Here is an 18,501-nt window from a genome sequence, read left to right on the forward strand (position 1 = left end):
TGAAAACTTTGAATTAATTCAGAATGATAATACATACAAATCGCAATTCAGCACCCCCAATAATTAATACTATTTTCTCAATTATTACAACATAATTTGCTCTGTAATTATTCAGTCGTGTATTACAATAATCATACAAGTTAATTCAACAATTATGATCATCATTGATCTTCATAATATAATTATATGAATTACTGTTAGAATATTCACAACATAAAAGACTCAAATAAATATATCAATAATTGTTAATATATTGCACACTTGATGCACTTAAATGAAGGTAGGTCATAATTTATTTAAATGTAGTTGCCTAAATATCCACCAAAGTCTCCTATATAAGTTGGAGGGAACATACATTTCATATAGCGGTTGCGGCTGTAGGCAACCTCCTGCTGTAGTTTTCTTAATAACTCCACCAGATGGCAATAGCTGACAGGGTTAGCCACTGGCCAATGAAAATAGAGCTGCAGGCTACAAATGTCAGGCTGCACGACCCTGTTGTGGATTGGCTGAGAACCCCACCACTTTAGCAGCCCCACCTCTCTGTCTTCTACCCACCAACTAGCAAGTGGAGGACTTTTATAAGCATGGTCTTCCTTTTGGAAGCTTCCTCTGCAGAGCATGAACGCGATCAAGATCACCGTGCTGGGAGGGGAAGGAGTTGGCAAGTCAGGTAAGCAGGATCACAAACAGGCAAGTCTCTTGGAGTTTGAATTATGTTTCCCTAATATTTTCATATCTGCAGCTCTCATCGTCAGCTTCTTCACTAGATGCTTTATTGGCGAGTATGCATCCTCATTAGGTAAATTATTCTCATTCCTTTTTCGGGTTGTTTTTTCTTTTTTTTTCTTTTACAGTCAAATATAATCTACAAACATCATTCATTATTTTGGACAGGTACTGTAAAACAATTTTACGTGTAGCGGTTTATTTCACGAATCAATAGATGAATACCTGATGTCTGATTTACCAAATACTATACAAATACTGTGAAAAAGATTGGTGTACTAATACACTGTAAAAAAAAATTTTAAAATCATTTTAAATTCACAGCAAATTGCTGGCTAATAATTGCATTAATTGTACATTAATGTACTGTAACTGCAGAGCTGTGATTTTACACTTAATTACAAGAAAGTTACAACTATATGCTGTAACTTCCCATTTGTAATGTTATAGTTTGCTAAAATTACAATTATACATTATATCATCACAGCTGGGATTTTACAGATACTTACACCATTTCAATAATGAATTACAGTACCTTGTTGTACATAAGTCACAGTAAATCGCCCGTAGTTTTACATATTTACTGGGAAAGTAATGCAATTATTGTTGCTGTGAGTACATTTGACATGCTTCTTGAATGAAATTTTAAAGCATAGCATTTTATAAAATGTAATTGTAAATTCACAGCAAATTGTTGGTTAATAATTGCATTACTTTCTCAATAACATTTACAGTAATCTATTGTGAAATATATTTTACACAGCTGTGCAGCTAACACTAAATTGCTGTAAAACTTTCACAGTATATGTTTGTAAGTTTTACTGTGATAGTAATGCAATTATTAGCTAGCAATTTGCTGTGAATTTACAATTAAATGTTTTATAGTGTATTAGTACAATGTAAAACATGTTTTACAGTATATTAGTGGGCCAATGGGTTTTTTCCTTTTTTTTTTGTAGATGAGTGACTTATCTACAATAAATTAACACATATTTCCTAATAGTGTGACTTTAAAAAAAAAAAAAATACACACCTTTAAAAAAAAGTTTGGTATTTTATTTCAATTAATTCTAAATATAAAAAAACTACAGCATGGCCCTACTTATCCCACATTACCACATAATATTATTAATCATAGTTTATAAAATACTGTAGTACACTACTGTATATGGGCTTACATGAGTGAACACAGTAAAACCATATTTTAATTATTTTTTTAAAGAAAATACGAGCTGCCATATTTTGGAGACACCTTATGCACAATATTGGCCAAGTTTTTTGAATAAATAAAACAGACAAAATAAGAAATATATTGTTTTGATATCTGCCAATCAAAACTCAGTATTATTACATTTGGTTGCACATAATTTCATGAGCTGTGAGCGTATAATATTGTGGACTTCACATATGTTTACTGCATTCATATAAAAATGTGGCCTTATTTGTGTTGCTGCAAATTTGACTGTAATTTGTCTGACAACTAATATTGTATTTTACAAGACTGATTTGTAGAGCTGCTTGTCATTGACTCTTATAATCTTTTATAAAAGCTCAATTGTTGCTCCCCTCCAAACATTCTTGTTTTGTGTTGCTCTGGGTTGCCCAATGTGTTATTTATTGGTCGTAAAAACTACTGTTACCAATAATTCTTGCACATTGTATATGTAATTTATTTAAAAAATAATATTACAAAAAAATAAATCAACAGGAGGAGGGCCAGATGCCTCAAAAACGCTAACATATCAAAAGGTGAATTGTATTAAGGTGAATATCAAAGTGGCCCTTAAATTGTTCATTTATGAAGAAGCTTGGACATGTATACAATATACAACAATGACAAAAAAGTTGAATTTAATTACTAATTCATACATTAATATCAATCACCTAATTTACTTTAAAAAAAAAAAAAGGCCTGAATCCACACTGATCCGGACTGGAACTTTTTTGAGTTATCTATAGTGGGATGAAATAAATAGAGTGAACCCTCCTGTCAGTCATCCACTCTTTTTCTCTAACGGGTGGAGGCTGAGAGGTTAGCATACACATGGACACACAAGTTGAGGCTTGTAGTGTAAATGTTAGGTAACGTAGTAGAAATTATCCAGATCAGCCCCGAAATCAGTTTTATCCCATTTCGGACATTTCCTAAAACATTTATGGAAATATGCCTAAAACTTTTTGATTTATGTTGCTAACAGACAAACAAGCCCCTGGCGGTGGTAATAAATATAAAAAAAACTATATATTACATACAATGTTATAAATATTGTAAATTAAAGCCAATAAATAACATTAAAAAGAAGAAATTATTGCTTTATTCTGTTATTTATTTATAATGTATTAAAAAATGAATGTTTTAATATTTTCCAAATTGTCTAATATACGATTTTTTGTCTCCAGACTTTAGAAACTGATTTAAATTACCGTGGCAAACAATTAATTTCTAAAAAATCTGATTAATCACACATCTGAATTTGGATTATTCACAAATTATTACTTGCTTGAATATTTATTTAAAACAACTGAAAAAATAGCCCAATTTCTGGAGACAAATGCAATTTTATTGTCACAATATCATAAAGGAATATTTTTTTTAATGTTTTATTTTAATGCACGTAATGCATTTGCTCATAACGGTTTTACATAAAATCCAGTCTGAGTTTATTCTTCATGGTTAAGGTAAATGAGCAAGTGCAATCAAAATCAATTGCATTATTAATCTGCGTATATACATGATAAATGCAACATTTTTTATGATGAGAAGCATCATTTAACTTATTTTTGACAGCCCTAATTTAAATACTTGGCAATTCCAGTAGATAATATATATCATTGGATGATTTCCCCGTGTGTCATTGATATTTTGTGTTCATTAATTATTTTCACATATCAAGTAATCCTCCTGACAAAGTATGGCAGGGGTTTAGTTACATTTTGGACCCCAGATTAGGTAACCAAATACAATTCCTTGTCTCTGAACAAGAAATGTGTCCTAGCATTGTATTATTGCGTGTGTGTACAAAGTAGGGTAATGACTCTTACCCACAATTTCTATGTTTTTCCTTCCATATAATGCATATACAGAAAGTGTCTGGCTGTGAATGGGAGGCAGATTAACCTGGAGCTGTATGAGCCATGCTATCAGGTCTGTTTTCACATTATTAGACACTAACAACCCAGCTAGCACAAGACATTAAAACAACATTGAGAACTTGTTGAATTCGGTCCTGACGTTGAACAACTCAAACCTAACGTTGGAACAACATGCTTTTTGAAAATATTTAGTCAATGGTGGGTTCTGATATTAATTTGACCATTCCATTTTGGTAATTTCCCAACCAATATTTTACAACAGAAATACATTGTTGAAACACCATGCTTTTTGCCGACATGTATTCAATGTCAGGTTGTGACCATTGAAATTTGGTCATATCCCAACCAACAACGTGGATCCAACCTTGGACGTCAACGTTGTCTCAATTTACAAATACAACTATTTGGCAACATTGTTTCAAAGTCAGTTTTATAGGACATGTATGTATCATCAACGTCGTATCAATGTCTTGTGCCTGCTGGGAGAATGCGCCTTTAAACATGTTTGCAGGTAATAACCTTGTTGTTGTCCGTGTTTTTCAGTCCGCTGAGGGTTGCGATCAGATACACTGGGCTGATGGTTTTATTGTGGTGTACGATATCAGCGATCGCTCATCCTTTGTTACAGCCAGAGCCATAGTTAAGCTTATCAGGGCGTTCCCCTTGGGATCAGCCAAAAGGTAAACTGTCATTTGTGGGTTTACTTATCTTTGCACTTGCTCACTTATTTTCTGGTGTTCCCTGCAGGGATGTCGAGTCTCTTATATTTGTGGTGGGCAACAAACACGACCTGTGTCACATGCGAGAGGTGCGTTGCGAGGAAGGTCAGCGTCTGGCAGCCGAGTTCCGCTGCCAGTTCTACGAGCTGTCGGCCGCCGACCACTATTAAGAGGTGGTGCGCATATTCTCCGAGATGGTGCAGAGCACCAGCCTCCGGGGCAAGGCCAAGGAGCGCAGGAGACGACCCAGTGGTTCCAAGTCCATGGCCAAACTCATCAACAATGTTTTTGGCAAAAGGAGGAAATCTGTGTGAAGGTGAGTATATGAGGGTTGACATGTTGACCAATGGCATGCCGGTGCCCAAAAATCCAACCAATGGTGGGCTAGTTTTACCCTCATAAACAATGCAAGTCAGTAGAAACTGCATAGAAATGGAACCCTAAGTCGGTGCAGCGAAGAATACAAGTTGACATTACTAATTAAATCCCAGACAGTTTCAAAATCTAGATAAGATGTTTTTTTTGTTCTTTAATAAAAACATTTAAAAACAGTACTTGGGATTTCAGGCAGCACTGTTGCAAAGAGGTTAGTCAATCAATCAATCAATCAATGTTTATTTACATGGCCCTAAATCACAAGTGTCTCAAAGGGCTGCACAAGCCACAACGACATCCTCGGTACAGAGCCCACATACGGGCAAGGAAAAACTCACCCCAGTGGGACGTCGATGTGAATGACTATGAGAAACCTTGGAGAGGACCGCATATGTGGGTAGTGCGTGTGCCTCACAATAAGAAGGTCCTGTATTTGATCCCCGGGCTCTGGGTTTTTCTGTGTGGAATTTGAATGTTCTCCCCGTGACCGTGTGTGTTCCCTTCGGCTACTCCGCAGTTTTTTTTTGCAAATATTAGCTCATTTGGAATTTGATACCTGCAACATGTTTCAAAAAAGCTGGCACAAGTGGCAAAAAAGACTGAGAAATTTGAGGAATGCTCATCAAACACTTATTTGGAACATCCCACAAGTGAACAGGCCAATTGGGAACAGGTGGGTGCCAAGATTGGGTATAAATGCCGCTTCCATGAAACAAGGATGGGGCGAGGGTCACCACTTTGTGAACAAATCCCTGAGCAAATTGTCGAACAGTTTAAAACAACATTCCTCAACGTGCTTTTGCAAGGAATTTAGTGATTTCACCATCTACCGTCCGTAATACCAAAAGGTTCAGAGAATCTGGAGAAATCACTGCACGTAAGCGGCAAACCCGAAAACCAACTTTGAATGCCTGTGACCTTCGATCACTCAGGTGGTACTGCATCAAAAAACGACATCACCAAATGGGCTCAGGAACACTTCAGAAAACCACTGTCAGTAACTACAGTTTGTCGCTACATCTGTAAGTGCAAGTTAAAACTCTACTATGCAAAACGAAAGCCATTTATCAACAACACCCAGGCACACCGCCAGCTTCGCTGGGCCCGAGCTCATCTAAGATGGACTGATGAAAAGTGTTCTGTGAGGGTATGGAGGTGTAGTAGTGCCAAAGGCATGGGTAACTTACATATCTGTGAAGGCACCATTAATGCTGAAAGGTACATACAGGTTTTGGAGCAACATATGTTGCCATCCAAGCAACATCTTTTTCATGGACGCCCCTGCTTATTTCAGCAAGACAGTGCCAAGCCACATTCTGCACGTGTTACAACAGTGTGGCTTCGTAGTAAACGAGTGCGGGTACTAGACTGGCCTGCCTGTTGTCCAGACCTGTATCCGATTTAAAATGTGTGGCACATTATGAAGCCTAAAATACCACAACGGAGACTGTTGAACAACTTAAGCTGTACATCAAGCAAGAATGGGAAAGAATTCAACCTGAAAAGCTTCAAAAATTGGTCTCCTCAGTTCCCAAAGGTTTACTGAGTGTTGTTAAAAGGAAAGGTCATGTAACACAGTAGTAAAATGCCTCTGTGCCAACTTTTTTGCAATGTGTTGCTGCCAATACATTCTAAGTTACCTAATGATTATTTGCAAAAAAAAATTAAGTTTCTCAGTCCGAACATTAAATATCTTGTCTTTGCAATCTATTCAGTTGAATACAAGTTGAAAAGGATTTGAAAATCATTGTATTCTGTTTTTTTTTACAATTTACACAACGTGCCAACTTTACTGGTTTTGGGTTCTGTAGATCAGGGCTATTCAACTACCTGTTGAAGAGGGCGTCAGTTTTAAGAGCCCCGGGTCTCAGGGTCCGGACATCAAAATTGGGATGTCTCGTCAGAAAGTGCCTCTGCAGGTTATAATCCTTGGAGACTGTGTTTACAAAAAGTAAACACATCAGTTTTCATACTGCATTGTCAATAAATTCATTATTCTGCCCTTGCTACTTGTTTCCAGCATGTGCAGCTAGACAGATAGTTAACAGCATGAAGAAACAGGCTACATTTTGTTGATCGATGTTCCTTCTTTTGAATTATTTTTCTTCCTTCATTACTTTATACGTCTTCCTTTATTTAGATTTGCAAGACTGAAAATATAAACATTACAAAAGTATAACGTCCATTGTGTATGTAACAAGTAAAACCTAAGGTTTAGTGTTAATGTACACATCAAACGTTGCACCTGTGGTTTAACACTATTAAACCTAAGGTCTAGCATTAAACTAGCCCAGCTTGTAGCAGTCCTAAGCGGCCTACAAGCTACGGTGTACCGGTTGAGACGCATAATAGATTTAGCTCTTTAGCTAGTCCTTCACCCCAGTCTACCGGGCACCACACCTTAGTCATAGGGGACTCCATCACCCGAAACATAAAGCTTAGCAAACCATCCACAATAAAGTGTATCCGCGGGGCCACAGCACCTGACATTGAAGCTAATCTTAGGGAGCTAACTCGCAACAGGCCTAGTAAACACGTACGACAGGCTAATCGCACCACTAATTATGCGAATATAGTTGTACACGTTGGCTCCAATGACACTAGAATGAGACAGTCAGAGATTACAAAGAGAAACATAGCCAGGACTTGTGATCTCGCCAGAAAGATGTCCAGGCATCGAGTAATTGTCTCAAACCAGGCTTGCTGATGAGAGACGGCCTTCACCCTAACCAGGAAGGCGCCATCATCCTGTCTAGAAACATAGACTACTATTTAAGTCTCACTTGACTGACTACACTAGAGCAAGCCCGGTCACAGGCAATTACAATGTCTGTTAGTCCGGGTGAGGAGTCAGTTAAGCTAGAACTAGCCAGCGCCAGGCTGGATAATCCATGTACGCATAGCAATTCTCTTAGAATAATACACAATTCACATAATGTTTTTTCTGTTGTGTCTGTGTCAGAGGTGGACATGCATTCTACTGAGGTGGCAAATTATGATATGTCCAGTCTATTGCAGCACCAAGCAAACAATCGGAAAATTCCCGTCATATCAATTCCTAGATATGGTCGAAACTATTTAAAGTGCACTACGCATAATAAACGCAACATTGTTAATATTGCTACTACGGATAATCTTAACAAAAATTTGTCAAAACAGCCCAATACCTATAATATGGGCTTTTTAAACATAAGATCATTGTCTCCCAAGGCGTTATTAGTTAAGGAGGTTATTAGAGACAACAATCTTAACGTCATTGGTCTTAGCGAAACCTGGCTCAAACCAGACAAATTTTTTGCGCTCAATGAGGCATCTCCTCCTAACTATACGAATGCACATGTTGCCCGTCCTCTTAAAAGGGGAGGGGGTGTCGCACTAATATACAATGAAAATTTCAACCTTACCCCTAAACTAAATAATAAATATAAATCGTTTGAGGTGCTTACTATGAGGTCCGTCACACCGCTACCTCTCGACCTGGCTGTTATCTACCGCCCCCCTGGGCCCTATTCGGACTTTATCAGTGAATTCTCAGAGTTTGTTGCTGATCTAGTGACGCACGCCAACAATATAATCATAATGGGGGACTTTAATATCCATATGAATACCCCATCGGACCCTCAGTGCGTGGCGCTCCAAACCATAATTGATAGCTGTGGTCTTACACAAATAATACATGAACCCACGCATCGCAACGGTAATACAATAGATCTAGTGCTTGTCAGGGGTGTCACCACCTCCAAAGTTATGATACTTCCATATACTAAAGTAATGTCCGATCATTACCTTATAAAATTTGAAGTTTTGACTCATTGTCAACAAGCTAATAATAATAATAACTGCTATAGCGGCCGCAACATTAATGCTGCCACAACGATGACTCTTGCTGACCTACTGCCTTCGGTAATGGCACCATTCCCAAATTATGTCGGCTCTATTGATAACCTCACTAACAACTTTGACGATGCCTTGTGCGAAATTATTGATAGTATAGCACCGCTAAAGCAAAAAAGGGCCCCTAAAAGGCGCACCCCATGGTTTACAGAAGAAATTAGAGCTCATAAATTATCATGTAGAAAGCTGGAACGCAAATGGCGCGCGACTAAACTTGAGGTTTTCCATCAAGCATGGAGTGATAGTTTAATAACTTATAAACGCATGCTTACCTTAGCTAAAGCTAAATACTACTCAAATCTCATCCGCCTCAACAAAAACGATCCTAAATTTCTGTTTAGTACAGTAGCATCGCTAACCCAACAAGGGACTCCTCCCAGTAGCTCCACCCATTCGGCAGATGACTTTATGAATTTATTTAATAAGAAAATTGAACTCATTAGAAAGGAGATTAAAGACAACGCATCCCAGCTACAACTGGGTTCTATTAACACAAATACGACTGTATATACGATGGATACCGCCCTCCAAAATAGTCTCTCTATTTTTGATGAAATAACATTAGAGGAATTATTACAGCGTGTAAGTGGGATAAAACAAACAACATGTTTACTTGACCCACTTCCTGGGAAACTTATCAAGGAACTGTTTGTATTATTAGGTCCATCAGTGTTAAATATTATAAACTTATCACTTTCCTCCGGCACAGTTCCCCTAGCATTCAAAAAAGCGGTTATTCATCCTCTGCTCAAAAGACCTAACCTCGATCCTGACCTCATGGTAAACTACCGACCGGTCTCCCACCTTCCGTTTATTTCCAAAATTCTCGAAAAAATTGTTGCACAGCAGCTAAATGAACACTTAGTGACTAACAATCTCTGTGAACCTTTTCAATCCGGTTTCAGGGCAAATCACTCTACGGAGACAGCCCTCGCAAAATTGACTAATGATCTATTGCTAACGATGGATTCTGATGCGTCATCTATGTTGCTTTGATTGATTGATTGAGACTTTTATTAGTAGGTTGCACAGTGAAGTACATATTCCGTACAATTGACCACTAAATGGTAACACCCGAATAAGTTTTTCAACTTGTTTAAGTCGGGGTCCACTTAAATTGATTCATGATACAGATATATACTATCATATATACTATCATCATAATACAGTCATCACACAAGATAATCACATTGAATTATTTACATTATTTACAATCAGGGGTGTGGAGGGAGGGGAGGATATGGACATCAAGTAGTGGACATAGAGAGAGAGAGAGAGAAAAGAAGGCATAAGAAAAATAATCTGCATTTGATTGTTTACATTTGATTATTAGCAATCCGGGGAGGGTGTTAGTTTAGGGTTGTAGCTGCCTGGAGGTGAACTTTTATTGCGGTTTTGAAGGAGGATAGAGATGCCCTTTCTTTTATACCTGTTGGGAGCGCATTCCACATTGATGTGGCATAGAAAGAGAATGAGTTAAGACCTTTGTTAGTTCGGAATCTGGGTTTAACGTGGTTAGTGGAGCACCCCCTGGTGTTGTGGTTATGGCGGTCATTTACGTTAAGGAAGTAGTTTGACATGTACTTCGGTATCAGGGAGGTGTAGCGGATTTTATAGACTAGGCTCAGTGCAAGTTGTTTAACTCTGTCCTCCACCTTGAGCCAGCCCACTTTAGAGAAGTGGGTAGGAGTGAGGTGGGATCTGGGGTGGAGGTCTAGAAGTAACCTGACTAGCTTGTTCTGAGATGTTTGGAGTTTAGATTTGAGGGTTTTGGAGGTGCTAGGGTACCAGGAGGTGCATGCGTAGTCGAAAAAGGGTTGAACGAGAGTTCCCGCCAGAATCCTCAAGGTGCTTTTGTTGACCAGAGAGGAAATTCTGTAGAGAAATCTCGTTCGTTGGTTAACCTTTTTGATTACCTTGGTTGCCATTTTATCACAGGAAAGGTTAGCCTCTAGAATGGAACTTAGGTAGGTGATCTTAGCACCGCTTTCGATACCGTCGATCATAATATTTTATTAGAGCGTATCAAAACACGTATTGGTATGTCAGACTTAGCCTTGTCTTGGTTTAACTCTTATTTTAGTGACAGGATGCAGTGCGTCTCCCATAACAATGTAACCTCGGACTATGTCAAGGTAACGTGCAGAGTTCCCCAGGGTTCGGTTGTTGGCCCTGCACTCTTTAGTATTTACATGCTGCCGCTGGGTGACATCATACGCAAATACGGTGTTAGCTTTCACTGTTATGCTGATGACACCCAACTCTACATGCCCCTAAAGCTGACCAACACGCCGGATTGTAGTCAGCTGGAGGCGTGTCTTAATGAAATTAAACAATGGATGTCCGCTAACTTTTTAAGAAAACGGAAATGCTGATTATCGGTCCTGCTAGACACCGACATCTATTTAATAATACCACCTTAACATTTGACAACCAAACAATTACACAAGGCGACTCGGTAAAGAATCTGGGCATTATCTTCGACCCAACTCTCTCGTTTGAGTCACACATTAAGAGTGTTACTAAAACGGCCTTCTTTCATCTCCGTAATATCACTAAAATTCGTTCCATCTTGTCCACTAGCGACGATGAGATCATTATTCATGCGTTCGTTACGTCTCGTCTCGATTACTGTAACGTATTATTTTCGGGTCTCCCTATGTCTAGCATTAAAAGATTACAGTTGGTACAAAATGCGGCTGCTAGACTTTTGACAAAAACAAGAAAGTTTGATCATATTACGCCTATACTGGCTCACTTGCACTGGCTTCCTGTGCACTTAAGTTGCGACTTTAAGGTTTTACTACTTACGTATAAAATACTACACGGTTTAGCTCCAGCCTATCTCGCCGATTGTATTGTACCATATGTCCCGACAAGAAATCTGCGTTCAAAGAACTCCGGCTTATTAGTGATTCCCAGAGCCAAAAAAAAGTCTGCGTGCTATAGAGCGTTTTCTATTCGGGCTCCAGTACTCTGGAATGCCCTCCCGGTAACAGTTAGAGATGCTACCTCAGTAGAAGCATTTAAGTCCCATCTTAAAACTCATTTGTATAATCTAGCCTTTAAATAGACCCCCCTTTTTAGACCAGTTGATCTGCCGTTTCTTTTCTTCTCTCCTCTTCTCCCCTGTCCCTTGGAGGGGGAGTTGCATAGGTCCGGTGGCCATGGATGAAGTGCTGGCTGTCCAGAGTCGGGACCCCGGGTGGACCACTAGCCTGTGCATCGGTTGGGGACATCTCTGCGCTGCTGACCCGTCTCCGCTCGGGACGGTTTTCTGCTGGCCCCACTATGGACTGGACTCTCGCTGATGTGTTGGATCCACTGTGGACTGGACTTTCACAATATTATGTCAGACCCACTCGACATCTATTGCTTTCGGTCTCCCATATGCGGTCCTCTCCAAGGTTTCTCATAGTCATTCACCGACGTCCCACTGGGGTGAGTTTTTCCTTGCCCGTATGTGGGCTCTGTACCGAGGATGTCGTTGTGGCTTGTGCAGCCCTTTGAGACATTTGTGATTTAGGGCTATATAAATAAACATTGATTGATAAACATTTATTGATTATCGCCCTCTGCTGGTCAAATTCAGTATTACATGTATTTAACCAGTTTTGATCAACAGAGTTGCAATGCCAGAAACAACATGATCACGAATACAAAAGACATCCCAAAGTCAGCAATTTTAATACAATATTACTTTTTTGTCCAGTCGCTGTTAAATACTTATTATGTCAGATTTTCACAATGTATATTGATTTTTTTTCAAGGTCGATAGTGCCATCTTCTTCCACTCACCTGTTGCTGCTTCATTGTGACACAAAGTCGTGGTCAAAAGTTGACATACACTTGTGAAGGACATGATGTCATGACTGTCTTGAGTTTCCAATAATTTCTACAACTCTTATTTTTTTGTGATAGAATGATTGGAGCACATGCTTGTTTGTCACAAAAAACATTCATAAAGTTTGGTTCTTTTATGAATTTATTATGGGTCTACTGAAAATGTGACCAAATCTGCTGCGTCAAAAGTATACATACATACATACAGCAACATACATGATCAATTTTGGTGATGTAGAAAAGTTACAATCAAATCAAATTTGCTTCCTTGCCTGGCCTCATAACTTCATGTGAGTGATTATGATTGACAACACCTGTTGACTTCTCTGCCCATTTAAATAGGGCTCATGTGATGCAGTCATTAGACTTGGTTAAAAAAGCGACAATGGGAAAGTTAAAGGAAGTCAGCACAGATCTGAAAAAAACTAATCATTGACTTGAACAAGTCAGGAAAGTCACTGGAAGCCATTTCAAAGCAGCTTAAAGGCCTACTGAAATGATTTTTTTTAATTTAAACGGGGATATCAGATCTATTCTATGTGTCATACTTGATCATTTTGCGATATTGCCATATTTTTGCTGAAAGGATTTAGTATAGAACAACGACGATAAAGATTGCAACTTTTGGTATCTGATAAAAAAAAAGGCTTGCCCCTACCGGAAGTAGCGTGACGTAGTCAGTTGAACATATACGCAAGGTTCCCTATTGTTTACAATGATGGCCGCATGAAGTGAGAGAGATTCGGACCGAGAAAGCGACAATTTCCCCATTAATTTGAGCGAGGATGAAAGATTTGTGGATGAGTAAAGTGCAAGTGAAGGACTAGTGGGGAGTTGAAGCTATTCAGATAGGGAAGATGCTGTGAGAGCCGGGGGTGACCTAATATTCAGCTGGGAATGACTACAACAGTAAATAAACACAAGACATATATATACTCTATTAGCCACAACACAACCAGGCTTATATTTAATATGCCACAAATTAATCCTTCATAAAAACACCTGCGTGTTTGTTACGCTAGCTCCTAGCTCCTCTGCTAGCTCCTAGCTCCATAGAACACGCCAATACAATTCAAACACCTGATCAACACACACAATCACTCAGCCCAAAAGACCGTTCACCTAACCCAAGGTTCATAAAGCTTATATATTTTTAAAAAGTTACGTACGTGATGCGCACATACGGTCAAGCTATCAAATGTTTAGCAGCCAAGGCTGCATACTCACGGTACCTGATATTCAGCTGGGAATGACTACAACAGTAAATAAACACAAGACATATATATACTCTATTAGCCACAACACAACCAGGCTTATATTTAATATGCCACAAATTAATCCTGCATAAAAACACCTGCGTGTTTGTTATGCTAGCTCCTAGCTCCTATGCTAGCTCCTAGCTCCATAGAACACGCCAATACAATTCAAACACCTGATCAACACACACAATCACTCAGCCCAAAAGACCGTTCACCTAACCCAAGGTTCATAAAGCTTATATATTTTAAAAAAGTTACGTACATACGCAAAAAAAAGTTGCGCACATACGGTCAAGCGATCAAATGTTTAGAAGCCAAAGCTGCATACTCACAGTAGCACGTCTGCGTCTTTGTCATCCAAATCAAAGTAATCCTGGTAAGAGTCTGTGTTGTCCCAGTTCTCTACAGGCATCTGTGTATCGAAGTCAAAAGTCCTCCTGGTTAGAGTCTCTGTTATCCGAGTTCTTCCATCTTGACTGCATCTTTCGGGAATGTAAACAAAGAAGCGCCGGCTGTGTACTGTTGTTGCTGACTACGTTCGAAAAATACGTCCATTTCGCACCGACAACTTTCTTCTTTGCTTGCTCAGCTTCCTTCTCCATAATGCAATGAACATGATTGCAACAGATTCACGAACACAGATGTCCAGAATACTGTGGAATTATGAAATGAAATCAGAGCTTTTTCGTATTGGCTTCAATGTGGAAGGCATACCCGTGTTCGCCGGTCTACGTCACGCGCATACGTCATCTTCAGAGGCGTTTCGAACCGGAAGTTTAGCGGCAAATTTAAAATGTCACTTTATAAGTTAACCCGGCCGTATTGGCATGTGTTATAATGTTAAGATTTCATCATTGATATATAAACTATCAGACTGCGTGGTCGGTAGTAGTGGGTTTCAGTAGGCCTTTAAGATCCCAAAAGCAACTGTTCGTAAGTATAAAGTGCATGGCGCAGTTTTGTCACTGCCACGATCAGGAAGAAAACGCAAGCTATCACCTGCTGCTGAGAGACAATTGGTCAGGATGATCAAGAGTCAGCCAAGAACCACCAAAAAGCAGGTCTGCAATAAATTGGAAGCTGCTGCAACACAGGTGTCAGTGTCCACAGTCAAGCGTGTTTTGCATCACCATGGACTGAGAGGCTACCATGCAAATACCTTGCTCCGAAATTTCTGTGGTCAGATGAAACAAAAATTGAGCTGTTTGGTCACAATACCCAGCAATATTTTTGCTGGGTATTGCACAGTTGGGTGTTCCAACAGGACAACGACCCCAAACGCACGTCAAAAGTGGTAAAGGAATGGCTAAATCAGGCTAGAATTAAGGTTTTAGAATGGCCTTCCCAAACTCCTGACTTAAATCCCATTGAGAATATGTGGACAATGCTGAAGAAACAAGTCCATGTCAGAAAACCAACACATTTAGCTGAACTGCACCAAATTTGTCAAGAGGAGTGGTCAAAAATTCAACAAACATGTAACATGGACATGTAACCAACTATTAACATTACTAGTGTATGTATACTTTTGACCTAGCAGATTTGGTCACATTTTAAGTAGACCCATAATAAATTCATAAAGGAACCAAACTTCATAAATGTTTTTGTGACCAACAAGTATGTGCTCCGATCAATCTATCACAAAAAAATAAGAGTTGTAGAAATTATTGTAAACTCAAAACAGCCATGACATTATGTTCTTTACAAGTGTATGTAAACTTTTCACCACGACTGTATGTTTCGCTGCTGCTCCATGCAGGATGGCAGGAGCACTGCATAAATGAGCAACCCTGTTTGGAATGGTTTAATCACACCTATTTGGGTGATGTTTGGCCGGCCAAATTAAAAGTTTGGCGGCCGGAAGGGGTGTGCGGGGCGTCAGTTGAATAGACCTGGAGTAGATTTCCCCCCGCCCACTGACTTTAATGGGTGAGTTTGACGGCTAAAATAAGTTTACGGAAGCCCTGAGACAGGTTCATTAATTAATTAGTAAGTCATAAAATACTTAATTAAACGGTAAATTAATTCATTAAATATACCGCAAAATGAATTTTAAAATTGTGAATATTTGATTAAATCATGATTTCAATAAATAATTAAAGCAATAATTAAATGAAAACAATTCAATCATTAAATAGTTAATAATACTTTAAAATAATACCACATATATGTATGTAAATCCAATTAAAATGTGTTATTGACACATTTAAGGAATTATTTAAAGATGTATTTATTTTCGTTCACGCTATATCTTAAACTGGTTGACGCACGTAAAATTAAACAAACTAAATATTACTTGCACATTTACTTGTGATTTTGGCAAAAGCCATAAGTATAGAATGGCGATAAAGATTTGTTTTAAATTATTTTTCACCAACAGTACCCATGTTTGCCTTTATTTGCGCATATCTTTACGTTATATTTTCATATTATATTTTAACTGTACATCTCTGGTATGTCTTCACTATAATGACAATCTTTCAGTTGTAAACCATCCTAGAAAGAACATAAATGGGTAGATGGTGTTAGTTGCTGTCGTAGAATCCACCATGCTTTTATTTTTAAGTGTACTTTTGCACTAAACAGGAAGTCACATTTGGCATGTTGTGTAACTAGACCGAAGTCACCTCTAATTAGCTCTTGGGGGCTCAATCTTCCTTACACCAAGTCCACCATTTTTGTGGAGTATGTCTTTTAGGATTTTGGATACATTTTTGTGGTTTAAGTCAAACAACCAGAAATGTATACATTCCATACATGTAATTAGGTTGAATGTATCCTTTAGTCCTTTATTATGTTTGACCAGTTTGTTTTCTGGGGTGGAATGTTGATATGTGCAAAAAGAAATTGGTGCACACTCTTAAATTCAGTCAGTATTTTCTAAGAGTCAGATTTATGCCTATAGGCCTAAAAATATATGCATAGTCACCTTAAGATCGAAATAAGTGGTGATGAAGGTTCTGGAATGTAATTTAAACCTCTTGTTATGATCGTGATTGGCTGCAGCTGGTGTCTTGTCGGCAGCAGACAAGGATTTGTTTGACAGCATTCAGTATAATATTCACTGCAGTGGCTAGTGCGAGGGGGGAAAGGTGTGCCTCCTGTTGTGGTTACTACAGAATTATTTTGGCTGACAGTATTAACAATAGTGTTTTTTAAGTGCAGTTCTTGCAGAAAAATAAAGACTACTTGCAGTGGATTTCTTACCAGCTCCTGCAAACAGCTTCCTGGTTGCTGATGGCCCAGATAACTACAGCATTCATGCATGCAGGAGGTGTGTTGAGAGGCCTGCTTGATGCTTTGTGTGGCGGCATGGAGACACCTGTGCAAGGCAGGGCATGAGAGGAATGTAGAAGATTAGACTGGAGGTATGTGATGGATGGACGAGAGAGCATCCAGGTCTGGGAGGTTGTAGCTGGAGCCTATCCCAGCTGCATTAGGGCAAAATGCGGGGTATACCCTGGACAAGTCGCCACCTCATCGCAGGGCCAACACAGATAGACAGACAACATTCACACTCACATTCACACACTAGGGCCAATTTAGTGTTGCCAATCAACCTATCCCCAGGTGCATGCATTATACAGTATAATTATTATTGTTGTAACCTAAACAAGATAGCGGATGTCTAAGACTTACCTGACTGTCTTTGAGGCATGTGAAATTTCTACGAAATCGCGTTTTTAAACATTCTATTTTGCGTCAAAATATCACTTATGTGTTTTTTATGACATATCAATAAATGGGATCTAAATAAAATGTGTTGAACGCCTTGTTGAGTTGCAGGATGGGGGGACGATCAAGAGCACCAAAGTTGCTAGTTAGTTAACCATTTAGCTCAGGGGTCCCCAAACTTTTTGACTCAGGGGCCGCATTGGGTTGAAAAATGTGGCCGGGGGCCGGGTGGTATATATATATATATATATATATATATATATATATATATATATATGTGTGTATATGTCTTAATTAGATTATCCAAAAAATAGTGCTCGATACCGTGGTAGAGCGTAATATGTATGTGTGGGAAAAAAATCACAAGACTATTTCATCTCTACAGGCCTGTTTCATGAGGGGTTTCCTCAATCCTCAGGAGATTTTAATGGAAGCATTCACATACCATGGTTTATATAGGGCACAGAGCGGGTGGGTACAGGCAGGTGTGGGGGCGTGGTGATTGGCTCATGTGTTGCCTAGGAGGTGTTTCCTTCTGTGACGGCATGCTGATACAATTTCGCTGCGTTTGTTGAGGGATGACAACTCTGGACGGTATATGATAAACAGTTTCTCTTTTAAGCATAGGTTGCATCTTTTGTTACCACTGTTGTAAGGTGTGCTGGATGCAAGAATTTGCCATGTTATTGAGTATTCAACATTATTGTCTTTGAGATTCCAAATGTGTTTGCTGAGTTCTGTAGTGTTCCGCAGGCTTTTGCATCTGAAAGAAGCCTTGTGATTGTTCCATCTGGTTTTGAATTCTCCCTCAGTTAATCCTACGTATGTGTCGGATGTGTTAATGTCCTTGCGTATTACCTTTGCTTGGTAAACAACTGATGATTGTAAGCACCCCCCGTTCAGAGGGCAATCAG

At 39.0% G+C, this 18,501-nt stretch overlaps 1 protein-coding gene across 1 annotated transcript in view; it reads left to right on the plus strand.

Moving 5' to 3' along the window:
• Window positions 1-568: 568 nt before the first annotated feature.
• Window positions 569-18,501, plus strand: part of rergla (RERG/RAS-like a) — a 26,931-nt gene continuing 8,998 nt past the window's right edge. Inside the window, 5 exon segments of the mRNA XM_062065684.1 lie at window positions 569-673; window positions 746-802; window positions 3,801-3,874; window positions 4,366-4,502; window positions 4,570-4,857. Of these exon segments, the coding sequence (XP_061921668.1) occupies window positions 622-673; window positions 746-802; window positions 3,801-3,874; window positions 4,366-4,502; window positions 4,570-4,855 (606 nt within the window). The 5' untranslated portion in view covers window positions 569-621 and the 3' untranslated portion in view covers window positions 4,856-4,857.

The sequence above is a fragment of the Entelurus aequoreus genome, linkage group LG12, assembly GCF_033978785.1.
Source record: "Entelurus aequoreus isolate RoL-2023_Sb linkage group LG12, RoL_Eaeq_v1.1, whole genome shotgun sequence".
Lineage (NCBI taxonomy): Eukaryota > Metazoa > Chordata > Actinopteri > Syngnathiformes > Syngnathidae > Entelurus > Entelurus aequoreus.